At 34.6% G+C, this 23,251-nt stretch overlaps 1 protein-coding gene across 10 annotated transcripts in view; it reads right to left on the bottom strand.

Annotated features, from left to right (window-relative positions):
* Positions 1–23,251, bottom strand: part of npas3 (neuronal PAS domain protein 3) — a 608,964-nt gene that overhangs the window by 205,266 nt on the left and 380,447 nt on the right. For all 10 annotated transcript variants that reach the window (XM_017351762.4, XM_009292848.5, XM_017351763.4 and 7 more), the window contains one exon: positions 11,328–11,417. In XM_017351762.4, coding sequence (XP_017207251.1) covers positions 11,328–11,417 — 90 coding nt within the window. The remainder of the gene's footprint in view (positions 1–11,327; positions 11,418–23,251) is intronic.

The following is a 23,251-nucleotide window of genomic DNA, read 5'->3' as shown; positions in this document are numbered from 1 at the left end:
CATTAAGTTAACTTAAGCATTTTGTGTTGGGACAAAAGAATAAAAATATAAAAAAATACTTGTAAGAGTTTAATCTTCACTTTAGTTTAAAGGCTAGGAAGAGTTTCATGTAATGCTTTGAGTTGAGGTTACCACCTTGCAGAAGTACCCATGCCCTCTGCGTTGGCAGCTTAATTAGCAAAAATACAGTTTGTTGCTTTGCTCAGAGAGGCTCTTTTAGGATAACTTACCTAAACGGATAAAAAAGACAATGTTGAAGAAAGCTGGAAACCCAAAATCAGGGTTAATTCCATAGTATTTGTTTTTCTTACTCTGGATGTCAGTGGTTACATGATTCTAACACTGATCAAAACATTACATTCACAGTTTATTTTTGTGTTCAACATAAAAATAAATAAATAAATAAATAAAATAAAAATAAAACTTAAAAGCTTGGAAGCACTTTCAGAAGAGTAAATATTGAGTAAAGATACATTAGATAAACAATCTGTTTAACTTGTTTCACTGCTTTAACATTTACTCAGTATATTTAACAGTAAAAAAAATATTCATTTACTTTTTAGAGGGATTTTTTGACTGTACAGAAGATCAAATGTTTTATATATATATATATATACATATATATATACATATATATATATATATATATATATATATATATATATATATATATATATATATATATATATATATATATATATATATATATATATATATATATATATATATATATATATATATATATACCAGAGAAACTTGTTCATGCTTTTATCAGCAGCAGGGTGGATTACTGTTATGAACTCCTCATTGACCTTCCCAAAAAAAAGACTGTCAAATAGTTGCAGCTCATCCAGAACACTGCAGCCAGGATTTTGACCAGAACCAGGAAATCAGAGCACATCACACCTGTCCTCAGGTCTTGGCACTGGCTCCCAGTTACATTCAGAATAGATTTTAGTAATAATATAATTCCTTACATTTATATAGCGCTTTTCTGGCCACTCAAAACGCTTTACACATTGGGGGAATCTCCTCATCCACCACCAGTGTGCAGCATCCACCTTTATGATTCATATTGCGCCAGGCCGCACACCACACACCAGCTGATTGGTGGAGAGGAGACAGAGTGATGAAGCCAATTATGATATGAAGATTGTTAGGAGGCCATGATGGACAGAGGCTAGAGGGCAAATTCGGCCAGGATGCCAGGGTTAAACCCTAACTCTTTTTTGAAGGACATCTTGGGAACACATCCGTTTAGCTGTGCCTTTACTGAATGAGCACTGTGCTGTATCCAACAGATCGCACTGTTATGTCTTTCTTTACTTTTTCTTTCTTTTATAACCTGTTTGAACACATTTTAATGTGTTATTAATCACTTTTAACTATTTTAATAATTTTTATTTTCTTGTTTCTTTTATTTTTGTTTATGTAAAGCACTTTAAATTACCACTATGTATAAAACTGCAAAAAACGCATGATTTTTAAAACTTTTTATTGTATTATTTTGTTATATTACACAATTATATATATATATATTTTTATATTAGATCTAAAATGTTAAAAAGGCTATACATACTCATCTATAAACTCCCTTATCAGAAAAGTTACTGAAATTGTCTAAAAGTATATAAAATCTAAACATCAGGTGTAAAGACAACATATCTCCCTCATCTGCTTATGATCTGACTGACCAAAACACATCTAAATCTCAAGTGTAAAGCCAAAAACTCCCTCCCAAAAAATCCCAAGTCAACCGTATAATGACAAACCTGGCCATTAATCTGGAGAAGACGTGCGTGCATCCATCATGTATTAATTATTGGAGATGAACTAATCACCCGGTGCAGAAGCCAAGCAGAGAGGGATGAAAAACCCAGACAAGTGAAAAATTTGGCAACATATGCCTATTTACATGCAGAAGCTAAATGATAACAGCTATTAGCACGGCAAAACGGATAAACAGCCATCTGTTGAGCTGAATAATACAGATGAGGATGAAAAAGGGGAGTATGAGGACTTCAAAAGGGAAACCTTGTTATCGGATGAATCTGAGAGCCGAGTTGAAGATAAGAAAGAGAAATTATTAGTCCCCCTGTCAATTTCTTTCAAACATTTCTTAAATCATTTTTTACAAAACACAGAAATTTTTTATAGTATTTCCTATAATATTTTTTTTCTTCTGGAGAAAATCTTATTTGTTTTATTTCAGCTAGAATAAAATTCTTACAAAGTTTTTAATTTTCTTTAAAATTATTTTAAAGTCAATACCATTAGCCCTCTTAAGCAATACTTTGTTTAAATTGTCTACAGAACAAACCAATGTTACAATGACTTGCCAAATTACCCTAACTTGCCTAATCAAGTTAAACCTTTAAATGTCGCTTTAAGCTGAATACTAGTATTTTGAACAGTATCTAGTAAAATAGTATGTACTGTCTTCATGGCAAAGTGCTTGTGCTTGATGTAAAAGTCTGCTGGATTCTCCGCTCTGCGCACATTAATCTAACACAAGGTGGTCAATGGCCATGGAGAGAAAAGCAATTTCGCATCCTTCGCTCGCTGACCTGAGGAGAGCCGAGAGGAGGGACGGTCGGACAGAGGAGAGGATGTGCACAAACAAAAAATAAATAAAAAAATACACACACAGCCGGAGTCACAATCTAAAGTATAAAGAAACTTGCGGTTTAATTTAGCATGAAATGGTGGTTGCATTCAGTGATATATTTTATATGTAAAAAAAAAGCCTGATTCTTTAGTGGGGAATAATACAGGACATGATTTTTTTCTAATTCAGAGAGAATTATGAAATGATGGTTAATATGGATTCATGTTTAATAATAATAATAATAATAATAATAATAATAATAATAATAATAATAATAATAATAATAATAATAATAGTTTTTGTAAAATATTATAATAATTATTAAATAACAACAGCAACAACTAAAACAACAATAATATTAATTTATAATATTATAGCTAAGATTTAATTACAAAAAATTATTTGTAACAGTAATTTAATATCATAACAATAAGAAACAACAATACCAAAAACAACAACAACAAAAATAATAATAATAATAATAAAAATATTAGTATTATTATATGAATTTATTGTTAAACATTATATTTGTTATTAAATAACAACAGCAACAATCAAAACAACAATATAAATAATCATTATTATTGGTATTATTCATTAACAAATAAAATATGTAAAAAATTCATATAACAATTATATAATAATAATTATATAACAATAATAATAATAATAATAATAATAATAATAATAACAATAATTTTTATTATTATTATTATTATTATTATTATTATTATTGAATGAATTATTGAATGAAAATAAATATTCAACTACTAATACACTGTAGTGATATTTTCTGCCTTTTGAACTTCAGTTATTTCAACTTACGCCAGTTAAAATGGCTTAAACTTGACATAAAAATGTGTATAACTTGAAAATAAATAATATAATTATAAAATTAAATAAAAAATAGTTAAATTAGTTAAAGTAATTCAAAGCTTTTCCAATGTAATAATACCAACAAGATATGATAATAATAATAATAATAATAATAATAATAATAACAATAATAATAATAATAATAATAAAATGAATACAACAATTAATAGTAATAATATTTTTATTATAATCTATTATGTTATAAATAAAATATTATCTATTATTATCATTACTATTGTTATTATTATTATTTTTGGCAGCTAAACCATTTTATATAATAATATTAAGAATAATATAGATTTAAAATCTAACAAAATAAACATTTAATACTGGTACATACACTATGTATGTCTAATGGAGAGTGTGAATGAAAACTATTTCTCTACAGAGAAAATAATAATAAACAATTGAGATACGTGAGCAGAAACATTGCTATTACACAATGAGAGCTTTAAACCAAACAACCAGCAAACTAACCTAGCAACCTAGAATCAAACTCAAGCGCTCCACAATACAACCCATGAATCAGCCTGTCATTGACCACTACACAGCCACTCTGAAATCACAGCCAGGTCCTGCTCATGTCATTACGGGGCCAGTGGACTCCATGACTGGACGCTTCCTATCTACTTTCAAAGGGATTGAGGAAGAGCTCGATTTAGAGATTAGTGCTCCTCTAGTGGCCTGCAGTATCTGTCTGAGAGCAGGGCAGGATTTGAGCAGCTGAGCGCTCGTATGATTGAGCCGCGGTGCTAAAAGGTCACGCTATCGACTGTGCCTAGTGTAATGGCCGCGGTTCGGTTCAAGCCCTGAATCTTTAATAACCTCCATCATTAGCTCTTAGGAAATCAGAGCCGTCTGAGCAGATCTGCTGCCTCTTACCATCGCAATGCTGAGATCCTATATTGTAGAACATTGTAGGTTTGAATGGGTATTTGCGTCTATTATGTTGAGTTCAGATTTAAAGGAGACAATCACAGTAGTTGTATCACTTCTTTAGGTGTTTTTATAAACATTTAGGAATATTGCATATAAAAATACATAATGGAGATGCCAAGATCTTGAAAATGCACATAGATTATTACAATGATCTGAAAAAATGGCATAAACTACAATGGAAAAGTACATTCCAGGATGCGCATCAAAAGACTCATGTGATTTTGCTTTAACAGATCATGTGATAATAAAAATGGGTGTGATGGGACTGCATTAATGGACAAACTTGTGGGAAACCATATTGGAAACCTTCTGAAATGCTGTTTTGGTCTTTTTGAAATCCACCATCAAATATAGCCTGACTTCATTGAGAATCTTACATTTACACAGACTGGCCACTTTATTAGGTACATCTGTTTGACTGCTTGATAACACAAATATGCGATCAGCCAGTCACATCACAGCAACTTAATGCATTTAGGAATTTAAAGAAGGTCAATTTGATCTGCGGTTGAACTTGTTATAAATAAAAAAGCTATAAAAAAAAGCATCTGAATGGGAATTTCAGGCAATTTAAAGGCATTTTTTATGCAAAAATTTAAATGCCCTCACTATGTACTCTCCCTCAACTGGTTCCAAGTTTCTTTATTCCTTTGAATAACACTAACAAATATGAAAATCTGTAACCATTGACTTTCATAGTAGGTAAAACAAATACTATTGAAGTCAATAGTTACAGGTTTTTAACATTATTCAAAATATTTTGCAATTTTTTTTGTTTTGTTTCAGATGAACTATTCTTTTAATGCAAATCTGAAGGCAAAGCCATATGGGTTTGGATTTAGGTCTTGTGTAGGCCATTCCAGTGATTGACCAATGAAATCTCTGGTATGTGCTATGTAATGGCCTAAAGTTGGCATAAAATAAAAGTTCTGACAGTCTTTTGTTCTCTGAAAGATGTTTGGATGTCTTATCCATGCTATGGATAAGACATAAAAGCAGTTCAAAGCACTTCACTTTAATGGAATTGCAAGCTGCACATAAGTCTTGAAAATGCATATAAAATTTCAGGTAGGTTAAATGTTTAATCTGATTAAAAATCAATTCAAGTAAGCGCATCAAAAAAGTCACAAGCATTTGCTTTAACAGATCATATTATAAGAAAAATGGGTGTGTTAGGACACATTAATGGACAAACCACATTGTAAAAATTCTGAAATGATGTTTTGATCTTTCTAAAATCCCTCAGCCAAAGTCTGTCATCAAAATGGTCCAGTTTTAATACCTCCAGAACTGTCTTGAGCATCTGCACTCCCAAAGAGTGGTTCACGCTTACAAATTCCAATTTACGTTAATTTAATTTCGCCTTCATCTTTTGAGGCGCAAGTAATTTATCATACATGAACAAAGGCTCACAGTGGCTTCTACCACAACAAATTACATTTTTTATATTTGACGCCAGTCAGAAATCATGCTTCTTCTCTTTGACTTATTGGATTAAAATTGTGCTTTATTCACAAAATATTTTATGTGATATTCCAGTTTTGCGCATAAGTGGAAACACAGCTATTGAGAATGCTACATTTACACTCCAGCCAATGTATAGACCATTTTGAGTGATGTAAACTATAATCGTGGTGCTTATGTATTTCCTGTTTTACATTTTAAATTTCCATAGCTTCCTAGAATCCAAAAAGCTCCATATATTGATAAATAATCCAACGGCAGGTGTTTTAATGTAGTTTTCATTGCATTACCTTCTGTTACGGTTATGAACTACTTTGACAAAAACCAGGAACTTTTCATAGAAATGGTCTATTAGGTACATTAGTTTGACTGTTTGTTAACACAGATATCAGATCAGCCACTCCAGTGATTGACCAATGAAATCTCTGAAATGTGCTGTTTAATAGCCTAGAGTTGGCATGAAATGGAAGTTCTGACAGTCTTTTGCTCTCTGAAGGATGTATTTAGCACCTTTCCTGAATCTATGCCATGGATAAGGCATGAAAGCAGTTCTGAAAGCAAAAAAATGTCCAACTGACTGAAGCGAAAATTCATATTCCCTGTATTATCAGAAGTTTACTTATCAAACATTAAAAAAGGAAGATAAGCTATCCTGCTGATTACTTGCATGGCTGGAGATGTGCATTAACTAAGCACCAAAAATCTAATTTCAACAAATGTTAATTAACTACTCAGGGAACCGAAGTTAAACTAGGAAACTAGCATTTTTATGAAATCATACATAGCCGTCTGTTGTAGCTCAAAATGCATAGAACTGTCAATGCCAAAAAGCTGGCAAATTGCATATCTAATTAAAGACAAAAATAATGAACTACACCTTATAAATTTGTGGCCTCTAGGACAGATTAACACAGAAAAAAAAGGTTTAGCAATTAAGATCAGGAGAGTTATGGGATAAGCTTAACCATGTAAGATAATAAAACCTACTTAGACTAAAGACTTTACAAGCACTTTATCAGCAGGCCAACCTAAAGATAATGCCAGAGAAAAAAGAGCAAGCCGAATTCCAAAAGCCCGGATTTTGAGAATTAATCAATTATTTGATAAAAATCATCAATCAATTAATGCTGAATTAATTTGGAGTTTGCTTTAGTCTTCTCTTCTTAATTCATATCTCAATCCTTCTATCTCGCTGAAATTTGAATAGTCTTTTACAGCTACTGTTTCTTTTATAATATAAACTCAATGTTTACAATTTAAGGTCTGACAGGTCATTGCTATACTTGAACCAGATTTAACGTGTGTATGCTTTAACAAAATGAGTATGTATGCAAAAACACAAACCCATACACACATATGCATTGTATTCACGCTATACTTACTGCTAATGTTCCAGAATTTCAACAAAATTACTTCAGTAAAACAATACATATTGCCGCCTCCAGTTCATTTGCGATAAAAAAAATGATGATTAAAATAAGTTAGATGCATTGTGGGATACATTAGTACATCATGCGATACATTACCAAAATGTGGATACAGTTCATATTTTGGACCCTCAAATACAGTACTGTGCAATGCATGTACAAACTCCACAGCATTTTTTTCTCCAATTAACTGTTCTTAATCCAAATGATATACAATCTATTGCTGGATTTACATTCTAAACTGAAGCAAATCTTTGTCAATAAAGGAAAAAGATAGTTTCCATCAACTTGTTAGATCAGCTGATTGTAGTATTTGTGACCTAGCAACAAACAACAGTAAACAAGGTAAGCACAATGTTCGCTACGTCAGAATGCATTTTCATTTCCCTTATTCACATAAACCCTTTTTTCGCCTAAACCACACCAAGTAAGCCTAAAAATGTTTTTCCATATTTTATTTATTTTAATTGTTGACAGTCTGACAGAACAATTCAAGCAACATCTCTAGTTTAACTGTTGTTTGGAAAATGCTAAACATTAATAAATATTAGTAGACTGTCTGCTAAATACTTGTTGATACTGCTCTTTTACCAGAAATTTAACGCACTATAAGAAACTTTTCAAGTACATATCAACTTACACTAACCCCAACCCTAACCTCAACCTAACATTCATTCACTGATTCATTTTCTTGCTGGCTTATTCCCTTTATTAATCCGGGGTCGCCACAGCGGAGTGAACCGCCAACTTTACACAGCGGATGCCCTTCCAGCCGCAACCCATCTCTCGGAAACATACACACACACACACACACACACACACACACACACACACTAATACACTACGGACAATTTAGCCTACCCAATTCACCTCTACTGCATGTCTTTGGACTGTGGGGGAAACACAGGGAGAACATGCAAACTCCACACAGAAACGTCAACTGAGCCGAGGCTCGAACCAGCGATCTTTTTGCTGTGAGGCGACAGCACTACCTACTGCGCCACTGCTTCGCCCCTCAACCTAACAACCCAGTCTACGTATAATCTAATAAGAATTAGTTACCATGCAGATGCAATGTAACTTAAATTCAACAAACACACCACTAAAATAAAGTGACTCACTGTTCTCACTTTACCATACTGTGTGCTAAATTCAAACTTTCAAAGGACACTTTAAGAAAAAAAAAATTATAATAAATATGCAAATTACCAAATGTGCTTTAGATGCACTTCCATCAAGTTTTTAGGGCTGTTCACTGTTGTATTGGTAACCTAGCAATGAACAGTAAACAAGATAAGCATGTTCACTACGTCAGAGTTTATTCTGCAAATGCATTTTGTTATTTGCATTACTTTTTTTTTCTTGCACAAGCCCAAAGCCACCTCAAGTAAGAGTAAAAACTGAATTTCCATCACTAGCTACTCATACAATATTTCAAAATGCACATTATTTCAGGATCATTTTAGGAAACAATTCTAGATTTTTAGCAAAATTCTATTTGAGTATAAAACTTTGGTATTTCCCCCAGTTTATTTGCCAAACTAGAAAAGAAAGTTCAAAGAGTGTGCATTACATTTTGGTATACAGAACTTCATGCAGTGTGTGTGGATACTCACATACTGCGACCTGCATATAAACCCCACAGCTGTTTCTTCTAAAATAAGCTGTCCACATTGCAAATTATTTACAATATATGTTCTTTTCCATCCAAAGATGAAGCAAATCTTTTCAAAGTACACAAAAACTATATATGGAGTTTCCATCAAGTTATTAGAGCAGCTGACTGTAGTATTGGTAACCTAGCAACCAAAAGAAAACAAGACAGCAAAAGCATTTCATTATTTGCATTACCCTTGTTTTTGGTATTCCCTCCGGGTTCATTTGCCAAACTAGAGAAGAAAGGTCGAATGTAATGCATTGCATTATGGGATACAGCACTCTATGCAGTGTGTGTTTACTCACATACTGTGACCTGCATTTCCAAACTCCACAGCATTGTCCTCTAAAATAAGCCGTCCAAATTACAAATGATTCACAATCTATAGCCTTTTCTATCCAAATGAAGCAAATCTTTGTTTAGAAAAAAGTTGATATTATTTCCCCAAATGTAAACAAGACAAGCATAATGTTCAATATATCAGAGTTCATTCAGCAAGTGTTTTTTTTCACCCAAACTACCTCAAGTGAGTATAAAAACCTTTTTTCCCCCCGAATTGTATATTCTAAATTTCTGTCACTAGTTTGTAAGACAATACCTCATAATGTGCTTTAACACAGGGTGCATTATAGAAAACAGTTCCAGATTTTCAACAGAAAACAATTTGACTAAAAAGCATTGATATTTCCTCCGGTTCAATTGCCAAACTAGAAAAGAACAGCACTCCATGCAATGTCCGTGTGAGTGTGTGTGTACACACATACTGTGAACTGTATATACAAACTCCACAGCATTTTCTTTTAATATAAGCTGTCCACAAAATTAAAAAAAGCTGTCTGCAAATTATTCACAATATACACCCTTTTTTATCCAAACATAAAAAGAATCTTGTCAAAGCTCACAACTATATATATATATATATATATATATATATATATATATATATATATATATATATATATATATATATATATATATATATATATATAAATAAACGCTAAATGTGAATTTAGTAAATGTGCGATTTCTATTAAGTTATTAGAGCAGTTCACTGTAGTATTGGTAACCTAGCAACCAACAGTAAAAAAGACCAGCATAATGTTCACTACGTCTGAGTGTATTGAGAACATCTATTTTATTATTTGCATTATCCTTTTTGTCATCCAAAGCCACCTCAAGCGATTATAAACCTTTTTTTTTTTTCATTATTATTAAATTCAGATTTTTTAAAAATTTTCATCATTAATGTCTAATATAATAAATTAAAATGATTATAGGGTGCATTTTGGAAAACGATTCATGATTTTCAACAGAATTAAATTTGACTAAAAGACATTAGTACGTCCTCCAGTTCATTTGTCAAACTAGAGAAGAAAGATCAAACATACCGTGACCTGCATATACAAACTCCACAGCATTTTCTTCTAAAATAAGCCCTCCACATTACAAACTATTCACATTATAGAGCCTTTCCTATCAAAATATGAAGCAAATCTTGTCAAAGTTCACAAAATATAAAACAATAATATATACATATACGTTTCCATCAAGTTATTAGAGCAGCTCATTGTAGTATTGGTAACCAAGCAACCAACAGTAAACAAGACCAGTATAAATACGTCAGATATTCAGAAAATCTATTTTATTATTTACCCATCTGTCCTCCAGAATTCAAATTGACTAAAAACATCGGTATATCCTCCATTACATTTTTCAAACTAGAGAAGAAAGGTCAAACAGAGTGCATTGCATTATGGGATACAGCACTTCATGCAGTGTGTGTATACTCACATACTGCGACCTGCATAAACAAACTCCACAGCATTTTCTTCTAAAATAAGCCGTCTACATCTCAAATCACTCCCAATCTGAGACAAACAATGTGCGCAAACGGTTACAGTAACCAGTACAGTGAGCATCTTGAACACACCTGTGCTCTTTAAATCCTTCATACAAGACCAGCAAGAGACCATTCTGATGATTTGTGTGGATTTTCCGACAGAAGCTGCCTGTTGTGCAGCCGTGTCTGCTTTGATTGAAGCCTGCTAGCACTCGAGATGAAGCTCAGCTAGACAGGACGGCAAGAGTTCTGAAGGTCACTTTCTCACCGTCCGACCTCGCCGATCTGTCTGTTTATTGAAAGGCCCTGGATCGAGCCAACAGGAGCACAGAAACACGCCAGCATTCCAATGAGAACATCTCTCTGGTGCTTAAAATATGCAGGCGCGAACGCCGCAAATTAAACAGCAGCTAACAAACCCGCAGGAGTTTATCTAACACTAATTTGTCCAGATTTCCTTCCGCACCGCCGGACGGGAAGAGACAGGAGAGTGAAAAAAATCTCACGTGCACTCACCTGTGAAAGCCCCAGGTATATGGACACCGTCTCTGAGATGTACAAAAACCTCCCCTCCTTGTTTAGTGCAAATACAAATCCATCCAGGGACTGAAAGAGAGAGAAAAAGAGAAGAAACAAGTCAGGCGAGAGTCTCACAAATAGCTTATTCCTCACAGCGCGGAGAGCGAGAAAGCCATCAAGCCCCGGATTGCAAACAAAAACCGCATCCCGTGTGGGAAAACGTCTGACAGATCATTAAAGAGCAACAATTACAACGTCAATTAACAGCTCCGGATCACAGACGCCTCAACTCTGAGGGACGCTGCCAGCCGTACATAAATATTAGGCAGAATAAACGGCTCATTCATATCAATAAAGTTGGGTTTTTTGCTTGTTTTTTTTTTTTCATAATGGCAACTGTCAATGAAAGAGTATACTTTCAAAAAATCAATCACTGACAGACAGTAACAAGATGTTACATTATCAGTTCCAAAATCTATTAAATTCACTGTAAAAATTCTGGGTTCCACACCATTCCTTCACAAATCAAAGTTAATTCAATTGTTTTAGGTTTAAATTCACTTAAATTTGTAAAAACAATGAAGTTATTCCCCAAAAAACATTATTGGGTTGTTTCAACTCATTTTAAATAAGTAGTTTGAACAAGCAGAAAAGTTCTTTTGACTTTAATTCATTTTCAAAAACATGCATGCTTATTTTTCCTTAAACCCTGTTTGTAATGCAATGTAGTAAACGACCAGTGCATAGCAGCCCCAATCTATAAAAAAATACTATTGTAATGTATAGTAAATACCATATCATACTTTAGAATTGATCTTTTGAGATAATTTTACAGTAACAACTATAGTAACATAAATTAATTACCCAATATTGTAGTTTACTACAACATCTAGGGTATATTAAATTACAATACATCACAGATTACTGTAGTAAAAACTAAAGTATAGTACACTGCCTCAAAAAAAGTCTTGTTGTCGATCTCAGTTGTAAGAGCAACAAATAATAACTTGACTTCTAGTTGATCATTTGACATCAGATGTGGCTTATATCAAAGGCAAAGGCCTCTAGATTACGCTTATTTTACCAAAATATCATGCCTTGATTTTTAATGATTTAATTAGGACAGTAAGGCCTGAGTTTGCTTAGACAAAAGTCTTGTCACTTTACAGAAATAATGTACAGTATAGAATATAAAGTCATGGCGCAGTGGAGAAAGAATTTATATTGTGTCTGACTCCCATGAGCTGGGAGGACTGCATCCATACATCTCTGCAATGATTCAGATCACTTATTAATAAAGTCATCAGGAATGGCAAAGAAAGCGTTCTTGCAGGACTCCCAGAGTTCATCAAGATTCTTTGGCTTCATCTTCAATGCCTCCTCCTTCATCCTACTCCAGACATGCTCAATAATGTTCATGACTGGTGACTGGGCTGGCCAATCCTGGAGCACGTTCATCTTCTTTGCTTTTAGGACCTTTGACGTGGAGGCTGAAGTATGAGAAGGAGCGCTATCCTGCTGAAGAATTTGCCCTCTCCTGTGGTTTGTAATGTAAAGGGCAGCACAAATGTCTTCATACCTAAGGCAGTTGAGGTATCTGACTGTTGCCATCCACTCTGCAGATCTCTCGCACGCCTCCATACATAATATAACTCCAAACCATGATTTTTCCTTCACCAAACTTGACTGATTTCTATGAAAATCTTAGGTCCATGTGAGTTCCAATAGGTTTTCTGCAGTATTTGCATGACTGGGATGTCGTTCAACAGATGATTCATCATAAAAATCAACCTTCTGCCACTTTTCCAAATGATCAACTAGTCAAGTCAAGTTACTATTTGTTGCTCTTATGACTGGGATTGACGACAAAACGTTTGTCAGGTAGTGTATAGTATTGATTAGTTTATTACCTCACTCTAAAGTATGCTGTAAGAAAAGTGTCATAAATAGTATAATATGTGTACTATTTAATACTTATATTAAAGAGTTCTTAATTTAATACTTAATATATACTAATATAATACTTCACTTTACTATAGTATCGTTAAAAAACACTATAGTATTTACCATAAAAAGCATTTATTTTTATCATGTGGGCACCCACATTTTTATTTTCAACAATTTTATACAAATCTACATTCGCTGCGTAAAAGTATGCTGGAATAGTTGGTGGTTCATTCCACTGTGGTGACCCCTTATAAATAGCGGAAGAAAAATGAATGAATGAAATGAATTATCTATATAAAACATCTTCTTAAAAAGGATTCAAATGTTGGGCTTTACTTGATTTGATGAATAATTGATCAGATGATTGGTTTGCTGTTGGTGGATCTCATGTGAGTGACAGTTTGCCCCGCCCAAAAGCCTATTCACTGAACACCAATCAGAGATGTAGTTTGAGAGGGAGGGAAAGATCATGGAGCACATGAATTCAAAGGAAATACATAAAAATCTAATTATGTACAGTATAACTGGATAAATAATCTGGGATAAATACAGCATATCCCATTAAATGATAAGAATACGAACACTCAAGCTTGATTTATGGTGACTTTATAAGAAGAAATAACTAAAACACCTAAAAAGGAGTTCGTTTCTCACTGAGCACTCTTGAAATAACCTTGTTATTTCAATGCACAAAAGTAGCAGCGTGAAGAACGGGAACATTGTGCTGCACACTCATTGTAGCATAAAAGCGAAAGTGCTTGATTGTGAACAAAATCACCTCTGATTGGTCAATGACACACCGCAGCTGCAAAATCACTTTTTATTTTGCATGGTGTGAGCTGCTAGCACAGCTTGGCAAGCGCTTGTGTTTTCAGTGCCACCATCGTTTTGCCGTCTGCCTTCGCTCCCGCATTGAAAATGACAACCCAGGCTTCATTAGAGAAACAGGCCTGCATGTGACAACACTTCTGCAAAAGGATATTATGGTGCTTCTTGAATGTTTCATGAGACTTTATTGAACGCAATGTAAAGTGAGTGCCACTTTTTATCTGAAAAAGATTAAAAAAGGTTAAAAATGTATCTTTTTTTAACAGATTAAAACATATATTGTAGATGTTTTCAAGTGAAAATAAAATGCCACTTTTATTAAAGCAGGGGTATCCAAGCTCAGTCCTGGAGGGCTGGTGTCCTGGAGAGTTTAGCTCCAACCCTAATCAAACACTCCTGAACCAGCTAATCAAGCTCTTAAGCTGCGGCCACACTGCACTTTTCTCCCCATAGACTTCCATTCATACACAGGCGAATGCGTCAGACCGAAAACGCAAGATCGTGGGGCAAGTTTCACAGTTCGCAGAAATTTAGAACATATATCAACCGCTCACTTTTTTTTTGAATGTCTAATCATCTTGTTAAATCCCGCCCCTTTTTGCAGCACTGTACTACAGGATTTTGCAAGCACAAACTCTAGTGTGACCGCATCTTTACCTGTAGGTTTCAAACAAGCCTGAAGACTCAATTAGTTGGATCAGGTGTGTTTACTTAGGGTTAAAACTAAACTGTACAGAGCAGCGGCCTTACAGGAACTGAGTTCCATGCTCTAGACTCTATTCTAAATGTGATGTCATTGGCTCATAAACATTTCTTACATGTTGCCAGACTTCAGTATTTCATAATTGTAAAAAGAGACAATTCAATATCTTAATGTTAAAACCATAACATTTAATCTTAATGTTAAAACCATAACATTGTCATAACATGATTTATTAATCTGTGGACCTTTTTGGATTCTCAGGAGCTATGGAAAATAAAAATCTAAAAGATGAAATACATTAGGAACATTCTAATTGTTTACATTCCTCAAAATGGTCTCTAAATCCTAATGATAGTAATAACAACAACAATGTGAGGAAAAAAAGGGATTTATGGAAGCACAAGCAAGCTATAGATCAGATTGCTTAACATTCTATAATTAGGTGAAGCAGAAAATCTAACAATCATTTATCTTTCACGTGATCAGTGTTCACTATAAGGCGAAGCAGTGGCGCAGTAGGTAGTAAAAGTTTTTTGGTTTGTCCAGTTCATTTATTTATTCATTAATTTATTCATCAATTTATCTTCCTATTGTGTGTGTGTGTGTGTGTGTGTGTGTGTGTACAAAAGGAGAATGTCAATCAGTGTTTCTGCAGACTGTTTTTATCAATTGTAACTAAAAAATAACAATAATTTATTTTTAATTTTAAGTCACATTTACATGCAGTATGCCTAATATACAGTAGAGGATACATGTAAAAAAAAAAAAAATAAACTAATCACATATCCATTATCCAAAACTTGACCAAAAACTCTAAAAAAAAAAAAAAAAGAGCCACAAATATATTTGTTTTGGTCATATTTACATTATTCAACATTTAAATATTAAGTAAAATTGCTCAGATGCCACATCAAAACACATTGTGTATGACCAGCCCCTGCTGATCAGAGAGAGGCTATAAACACAAGCCAATTTACAACCATTTTGGTGCAAGAAACCTTGACGGATATTCTAAGTGGACATCAGGGGAAAAATTAAATGCTAAATGTGTAGAATATTCTCCCTTGAAGCTGTTTTTGTTGCTGTAAGTAATGTAAATAAGCATCTGTGTTAGCGTAGCATTTATGTTAACGCATCTACATCGGCGTATTAGCATTTCAAATGTAAAGTGCCATATAATGGGCCGGTATTAGCATTAGCGCAGGACTAGCACATCACCTCCAGCAGATGCGTGTTCGGGGAGGCAGTGATGTGCTCGCGGGACGTGCTGTTGTCAGCTGCATATCAGCGTGCTGTAAATAGCCCGAGGCTGCGCTGTTTTATCGGCGAGTAGAGACCGAGAGCTCTCTTGCCAGCTGCCGACGCTGCTTTAAACTCGGAAATAAACGAGCGAGCGACGCTTTCCACCGTGTCTGTGTAAGCCTGATTTTCATAAAAAGGTGATCAGATCAGCTGTGACATTGTGCACAATACCTTGTTTTTTTTTTATTCTCACTCTCGCTTCAATCCTTTCTGACATTTCGCATCACCCTACAGATTATCTGAGCCAGTGGGGGACAATATGTAATTAACCCATGTGACCTCAGCGCCTTAATTGTTGACTGCTGGAGACCCGACAGCAGCACCTCCAGCAGTGATATCTCAAGATTTCTTCAGTCCGGAATTGCTAATTATACACACATCATGCAAAAAAAAAAAAAAACATCCTTTTGCTGTATGATTTAGGCTTTATTTTGCAGAATATTCATGGATTTGATGGCATCGTTTCATTAGCGGTGCCTGATAAATGCTGTATTATAAATTAAATATTGGTTTGATTCTTCATCGTCTGTATTATAGATGTGAACGATGGTTAAAATAGCTAAAAAAGGAGGTATTAGGGAGGAATCAAATTCAGAGAGAAAATATTTCTCCTTAATGATTTTAAACATGGTGGCTCAGTGGTTAGCACTGTCGCCTCACAGCAAGAAGGTCGTTGGTTCTAGTCTCAGCTGGGCCAGTAGGCATTTCTGTGTAAAGTTTGCATGTTCTCCCTGTGCCATGGGTGGATTTCCTCCGGGTGCTCCGATTTCCCCCACAGTCCAAACACATGTGCTATAGGTAAACTGGATGAACTAAATTGGCCGTGGTGTATGAGTGTATGTATAAATGCGAGAGTGTATGGGTGTTTCCCAGTGCTGGGTTGCAGCTGCGATAAAATATATGCTGGAATAATGGTTGGTTCATTCCACTGTGGCGACCCCTGATGAATAAAGGGCTGAAGGAAAATAATGGATGAATAAATTGGAATATCATCAATTGGTGACCAAAAACCTCAGTTGATGACTTCAAAACACTTTTTTTTTTAACCACAGTATGATTTATCTAGTGTTACAATTCAATGTTAGCATTACATAATAACAAGTAATTAAATCCATACTGTATGTTTGGCTTTTCTAATACAGTAAACTTGCTTGGTGGCTTACCTGGTCAATCATTTAATGCGTATATACAGTTAAAGTCAGAATTATTAGCCCCCTTTTGATTTTTTTTCTTTCTTTATTATTTACCAAATGATGTTTAACACAGCAAGGAAATTTTCACAGTATGTCTGATAATATTTTTTCATCTGGAGAAAGTCTTATTTGTTTTATTTCGGCTAGAATAAAAGCAGTTTTTACTTTTTTTTTAATTATTTTTGGGACAAAATTATTAGCCCCTTTAAGCTATTTTTTTTTTCGATAGTCTACAGAACAAACCATCGTTGTACAATAACTTGCCTAATTTCCCTAACCTGCCTAGTTCACTTTATTAGCCCAGTTAAACCTTTAATTGTCACTTTAAGCTGTATAGAAGTGCCTTGAAAAATATCTAGTCAAATATTATTTACTGTCCTCATGGCAAAGATAAAATAAATCAGTCATTAGAAATGAGTTATTAAAACTATTATGCTCAGAAATTAGGGAAAAAAATAAACAGCACGTTCGCCTCACAGCAAGAAGGTCGCTGGTTCGATCCTCGGCTCAACTGGCATTTCTGTGTGGAGTTTGCATGTTCTCCCTGCGTGGGTTTCCTCCGGGTACTCTGGTTTCCCCCACAGTCCAAAAACATGCGGTGAATTGGGTAGGCTTGTCCCTAGTGTATGAGTGTGTGTGTGTGTGTATGTGTGGATGTTTCCCAGAGATGGGTTGCGGCTGGAAGGGCATCTGCTGCATAAAAAAAACTTGCTGGATAAGTTGGCGGTTCATTCCGCTGTGGCGACCCCAGATTAATAAAGGGACTAAGCCGACAAGAAAATGAATGAATATATATATAATATATTATAATAATTATATATATATATATATATATATATATATATATATATATATATATATATATATATATATATATATATATATATATATATATATAATTTTTTTTTCATTCACCCAAAAATGAAAATTATGTCACAATTAGCTGAGTTCCATACTACTTTTTTCCCAAACATGGATGTCAATGTGTGCCAGAAATCAACCTTCTTAAAAAAATCTTCAAAACAGAAAATATAAATTCATAAACTGTTTATTTTTGGGTTAACTGTCCACTTAATTTATTTTTTCTTTATTACCAATGTTATTATATTTATTATTATGTGCTTCTTAATATATGTTTCAGAATGCAAAAAACAAAAATAAAAATTGCAAACCGCAAACATTAAGAAAAAAAAAAGAAAAAAAGTAATTACAGTTAAAGTCAGAATTATTTGTCTTCCTTTGTATTATTTTTTCTTTTTTAAATATTTCCCAAAAAATTTTTAACAGAGCAAGGACTTTTACACAGTATTTTCTATAATATTTTTTTATCTGGATAAAGTCTGATTTTATTTATTTATTTTTATTTTTTTGTTTTTAATTAAAAAAAAAACATTTAAGGGTATTTCTTAGCGCCTTTAAGGAATATTATGGTTTTCTATTGTCAACACAAACAAACCACTGTTGAACAATGACTTGCCTAATTACCCTGACTTGACTAGTTAACCTAATTAAGCCTTAAAATGTCACTTTAAGCTGTATATAAGTGTCTTGAAAAATATCTAGTCAAAGATCAAATAAATCAGTTATTAGAAATGAGTTATTAAAACTATATATATAATATAATGAGTTATTATATTTATATACTTCTTAGACTTTACACACCTGAAACTTGCCTACAGCACTTATTCATTGTTGCTCGTATAGTTGTGTAAATTGCTTTCTTGTCCTCATTTGTAAGTCACTTTTGATAAAAGCGTCGGCTAAATGACTAAATGTAAATGTAAATGTATTATGTTTAGAAATGTGTTAAAAAAAAAATCTTCTTTCCGTTACACAGAAATTGTGGGAAAAATATACAGGAGGGCTAATAATTCTGACTTCATCTGTATATGTTCACTCCATCCTCTCAAATGCTGCATCATGTTTATAAGCCTCTCTATCTTAAGACTCCATCCCTAATGGAGCGGCATCTCGTCCCGGTGGAGGCTCTGTTTTGGCTTTTGTGACCTGAGAGAGTCTCCTGCGTCCCTCAGCCTTCACCTCCAGCAGCTCCACAATCATCTCCTCCTGCTCTCCGAGGAGCTGCGGCTCCCCTCCATGATAAACGGCCTCTGTTTACAGGCTAACCACTGTGTAAAGTGCACAATAAATCACCAGCCAGACAAACTTCTGGGGGAGAAAAGTGTAACATTAAGATGGGCCTTTTTTGTCATTTGTTTAAAGCAGTCATGCCTTGCAAGCAGCTCCTCTCTCTCTCTCTCTCTCTCTCTCTTTCTCTCGCTCTTTTTTTCAGAAATGCAATAGAAAAGCGGAATGGTGAGAGCATTGCATTTGTTTTTAAAAACCTAGCAAAACCAAGAATCATTGTTGATTTTAATTCTTATAAAATGATGAACACTATTAATATATTTGAAATTGAACTGTGTTAAAATGATGGGTTGCTTTGTTATTAGTGAAGAGTTCATTTTTTTTTTTTTGCACTGTCGCCTCACAGCAAGAAGGTCGCTAGTTTGAGTCCTGGCTGGGTCAGTTGGCATTTCTGTGTAGAGTTTGCATGTTCTCCCTGTGTTGATGTGGGTTTCCTCCGGGTGCTCCGGTTTCCCCCACTGTCCAAAGACATGTGGTATAGGTGAATTAAATAAGCTAAATTGTCCGTAGTGTATAAGTGTGCATGAGTGTGTATAGATGTCTCCCAGTACTGGGTTGCAGCTGGAAGGACATCCGCTGTGTAAAACATATCCTGGACAAGTTGGCGGCTCATTCCGCTGTGGCAACCCCTGATTAGGCAATATTTGTTCACAATATAAATATTTTATTTCATTTATTTTCTTATTGTATTTAAGCGAATTAGGCATTTCCATCAAGTTATTAGAGCAGCTGACTGTAGAATTGGTATCGTAGCAACCATTTTTTATTTTAATTTTTGCCCAAAATAATCAAAAAAAGTTATAATTTGTCATTAAATAAAATACAATAGAATATAGGCAGAGCTAGTGTTTCTTTTCATACTGATAAACTTCCGGTGAATGATTAATGTGCCTTTTTAAAATTTTATCTGGCTCCCTTTACAGCATCGATGTTGTAATATAATTAAAATACAATCAGTTAAATAAAATTTGGCATTCATTTAGTTGCTCAAGTGTAAAACGAGACAAAAATCCGCTTACTCGCACGCGCCCGTCAGGATCGGCAGGCTAGCGCAGAAGCTACATTAAATATACTGGGGTAAAATAAATGTTCATATTTTAAAGACATGGCAGGGAGCAATGTAATTTAATGCAGTGCTTCTTGTACAATCTGAGACCCACTTTATATTGGATATTACCCAGCCAGTGGAGATGGTTGATTTTTAAAGAAAGCTGACCTTAAAATGCGACGATTATGTAATGGCAATACAGTTCACCGGAAGCGCTTAACCCAGGTTACTGACAAATTAAAAGTCTGCATACTTCCCTATTAAAAATCGCACTGTGAATATCATTATAAATAAAATGAAATAAAATGACAGGTTAAAATAAAAATTTTAAACTTCTGAATAAAATAATTAAAAAAAACTTTTAAATATGCTCTGTTAATGTAAGTAATGAAAGTGGGCACTTAAAAAATATTTTATTATTATTATTATTATTATTGGGTGTCACAGTGGCACAGAAACATTTACACACACTCATTCACACTCAAACACTACGGACAATTTAGCTTACCCAATTCAGCTATACCACATGTCTTTGGACTTGTGGGGGAAACCGGAGCACCCGAAAGAAACCCACACAAACACAAAGAGAACATGCAAACTCCACACAGAATTGCCAACTGACCCAGCCGAGGCTCAAACCAGCGACCTTCTAGCTTTGAGGCGAACGTGTTACCCACTGCGCCACCCCACAGTGATATTTATTTGTATTTTATTTAAAGTCAAATTGTAAACCATTTAATTTGACAAAAATTATAACAAAAATAACAAAACAAAACATAACAAAAATGTAAATAAAAAATGGTTGCTAGGATATCAATACTACAGTCAGCTGCTCTAATAACTTGATGGAAATGCCTAATTCGCTTAAATACAATAGAAAAATAAATACTTTGTATTGTTTGTTTGTTTGTTCTTTCTTTATTCTTTCATTTACTTCTTTAGTTATTCACTTACAGTTCTTCTGTAACAAATTTGATCCTTTCATAAAATCAAAACTCAAAAAAAAAAAACAATAAAAAAAAAACAATTTTGTCATATAAACTTCCAGCAGCAATCCTTTCAGATCCAGACACCAAAAAATGCCCCCAGTCGTTCAGTTTAACAAGACGGAAGCCAGCTCTAGAACTCAGCAGCTTGATGTTTTCTCCAACAAAGGACAAATATACGTGAGCTGAAGGACACGCAAGCTGGTAAACATCAATCTAGAGTGTGTGCCCCGTCCAGAGCCACCGCACGGCCACATTAACACACACAGCGGATGCTCACCATTAACATATCATTAACTATTAGCTCAGACTAAATGAACAGACAGAGAGAATGACAGATAGAGAGAGAGAGAGAGAGAGAGACAGAGAAATAGAGAGAGAGAGAAAGTGCTGATGGAAGAGACGCCACATGGTCATCTCCATCAGTCTCACTCTTCCATCAGGACAGACACCTCAGGCAATGTCCACACATATACATGGGTATTTTTATAAACAATAGTGTTCCCACATTTAATCATTTATTCCTTTTCCTCCGACTTAGGCCCTTTATTCATTGGGGGTCGCCACAGCGGAATGAACTGCCAACTTATCCAGCATATGTTTTACACAGTGGTTGCCCTTCCGACTGCAACCCAGTACTGGGAAACTCCCATACACACCCTCTCTCTCTCTCTCACACACACACACAGACAAACACACATATACACACACACGCAAACACACACACACACACACACGCAAACACACACACACAATTTACTTTATTCAATTCACCTATAGCGTATGTCTTTGGGCTGTGGGGGAAACCGGAGCACCCGGAGGAAACCCACACCAACACGGGAAGAACACGTAAACTCCACACAGAAATGCCAACTGACCCAGCTGGGGCTCGAACCAATGACCTACTTGCTGTGAGGTGATTGTGCTACCCATAGCACCATATCTCCTTTGACATAAGAGTAGTTTGCTTGTTTTAAGGAAAAACTCACATATTATTTTTGTCTTATTTGCTTGTCTAGAATTTTTTTTAGATATTTGGACTAGAAACAAGACAAAAAACCTAACCAAGAAAAGTATTTTTTTGCAGTGTGCTCATTTTACAGCTTCTCTAGAGTTAAACAGTTGAATTTAAACTTTTTTGAATCTCTCGGTCTGGCAGGGGGCACTTTTAGCTTAGCTTAGCATAAAGCATTGAATCGGATTCTCTAGCATCTCTTTTAAAAATCCCCCAAAAAATTAGATGATTTTCGAATTTAAAGCCCGACTCTTCTGTAGCTACATTGTGAACTAAGACTGAAAGAAAATGAAAAGTTGCTATTCCCTAGGATATATACTGTATACTTTAGTTCTGGCGGAACGTTGTTGCAGTACCATGGCTGCAGCAGGCACAATGATATCATGTAGCACTGTTTTGTAGTTACCAAAGCTTGGGACTATTTTCAGGCGCTACATAATATCATTGTTAGTACCATACAATAGTTCCTGGCAATGTTTTTCTGAAAATAAATACAGTAATGTAAATAAATCTGAGGCGACTCGGTGGCGTAGTAGGTAGTGCTGTCGCCTAACAACCAGTTGGTATTTCTGTATGGAGTTTGCATGTTCTCCCCGTGTCGGTGTGGGTTTTCTCCGGGTGCTCCGGTTTTCCCCACATTCCAAAGACATGTGCTACAGGTGAATTGAATAAACTAAATTGGCTGTAGTGTATGTGTGTGAATGAGGGTGTATGGTTGTTTCACCGGGGGATGAGTTGCAGCTGGAAGGGC

The sequence above is a fragment of the Danio rerio genome, chromosome 17 (genome assembly GCF_049306965.1).
Source record: "Danio rerio strain Tuebingen ecotype United States chromosome 17, GRCz12tu, whole genome shotgun sequence".
NCBI classification, from domain to species: domain Eukaryota; kingdom Metazoa; phylum Chordata; class Actinopteri; order Cypriniformes; family Danionidae; genus Danio; species Danio rerio.
The sequence above is the reverse complement of the archived record's forward strand: the minus strand, read 5'-3'. Positions and strand labels throughout refer to the sequence as shown.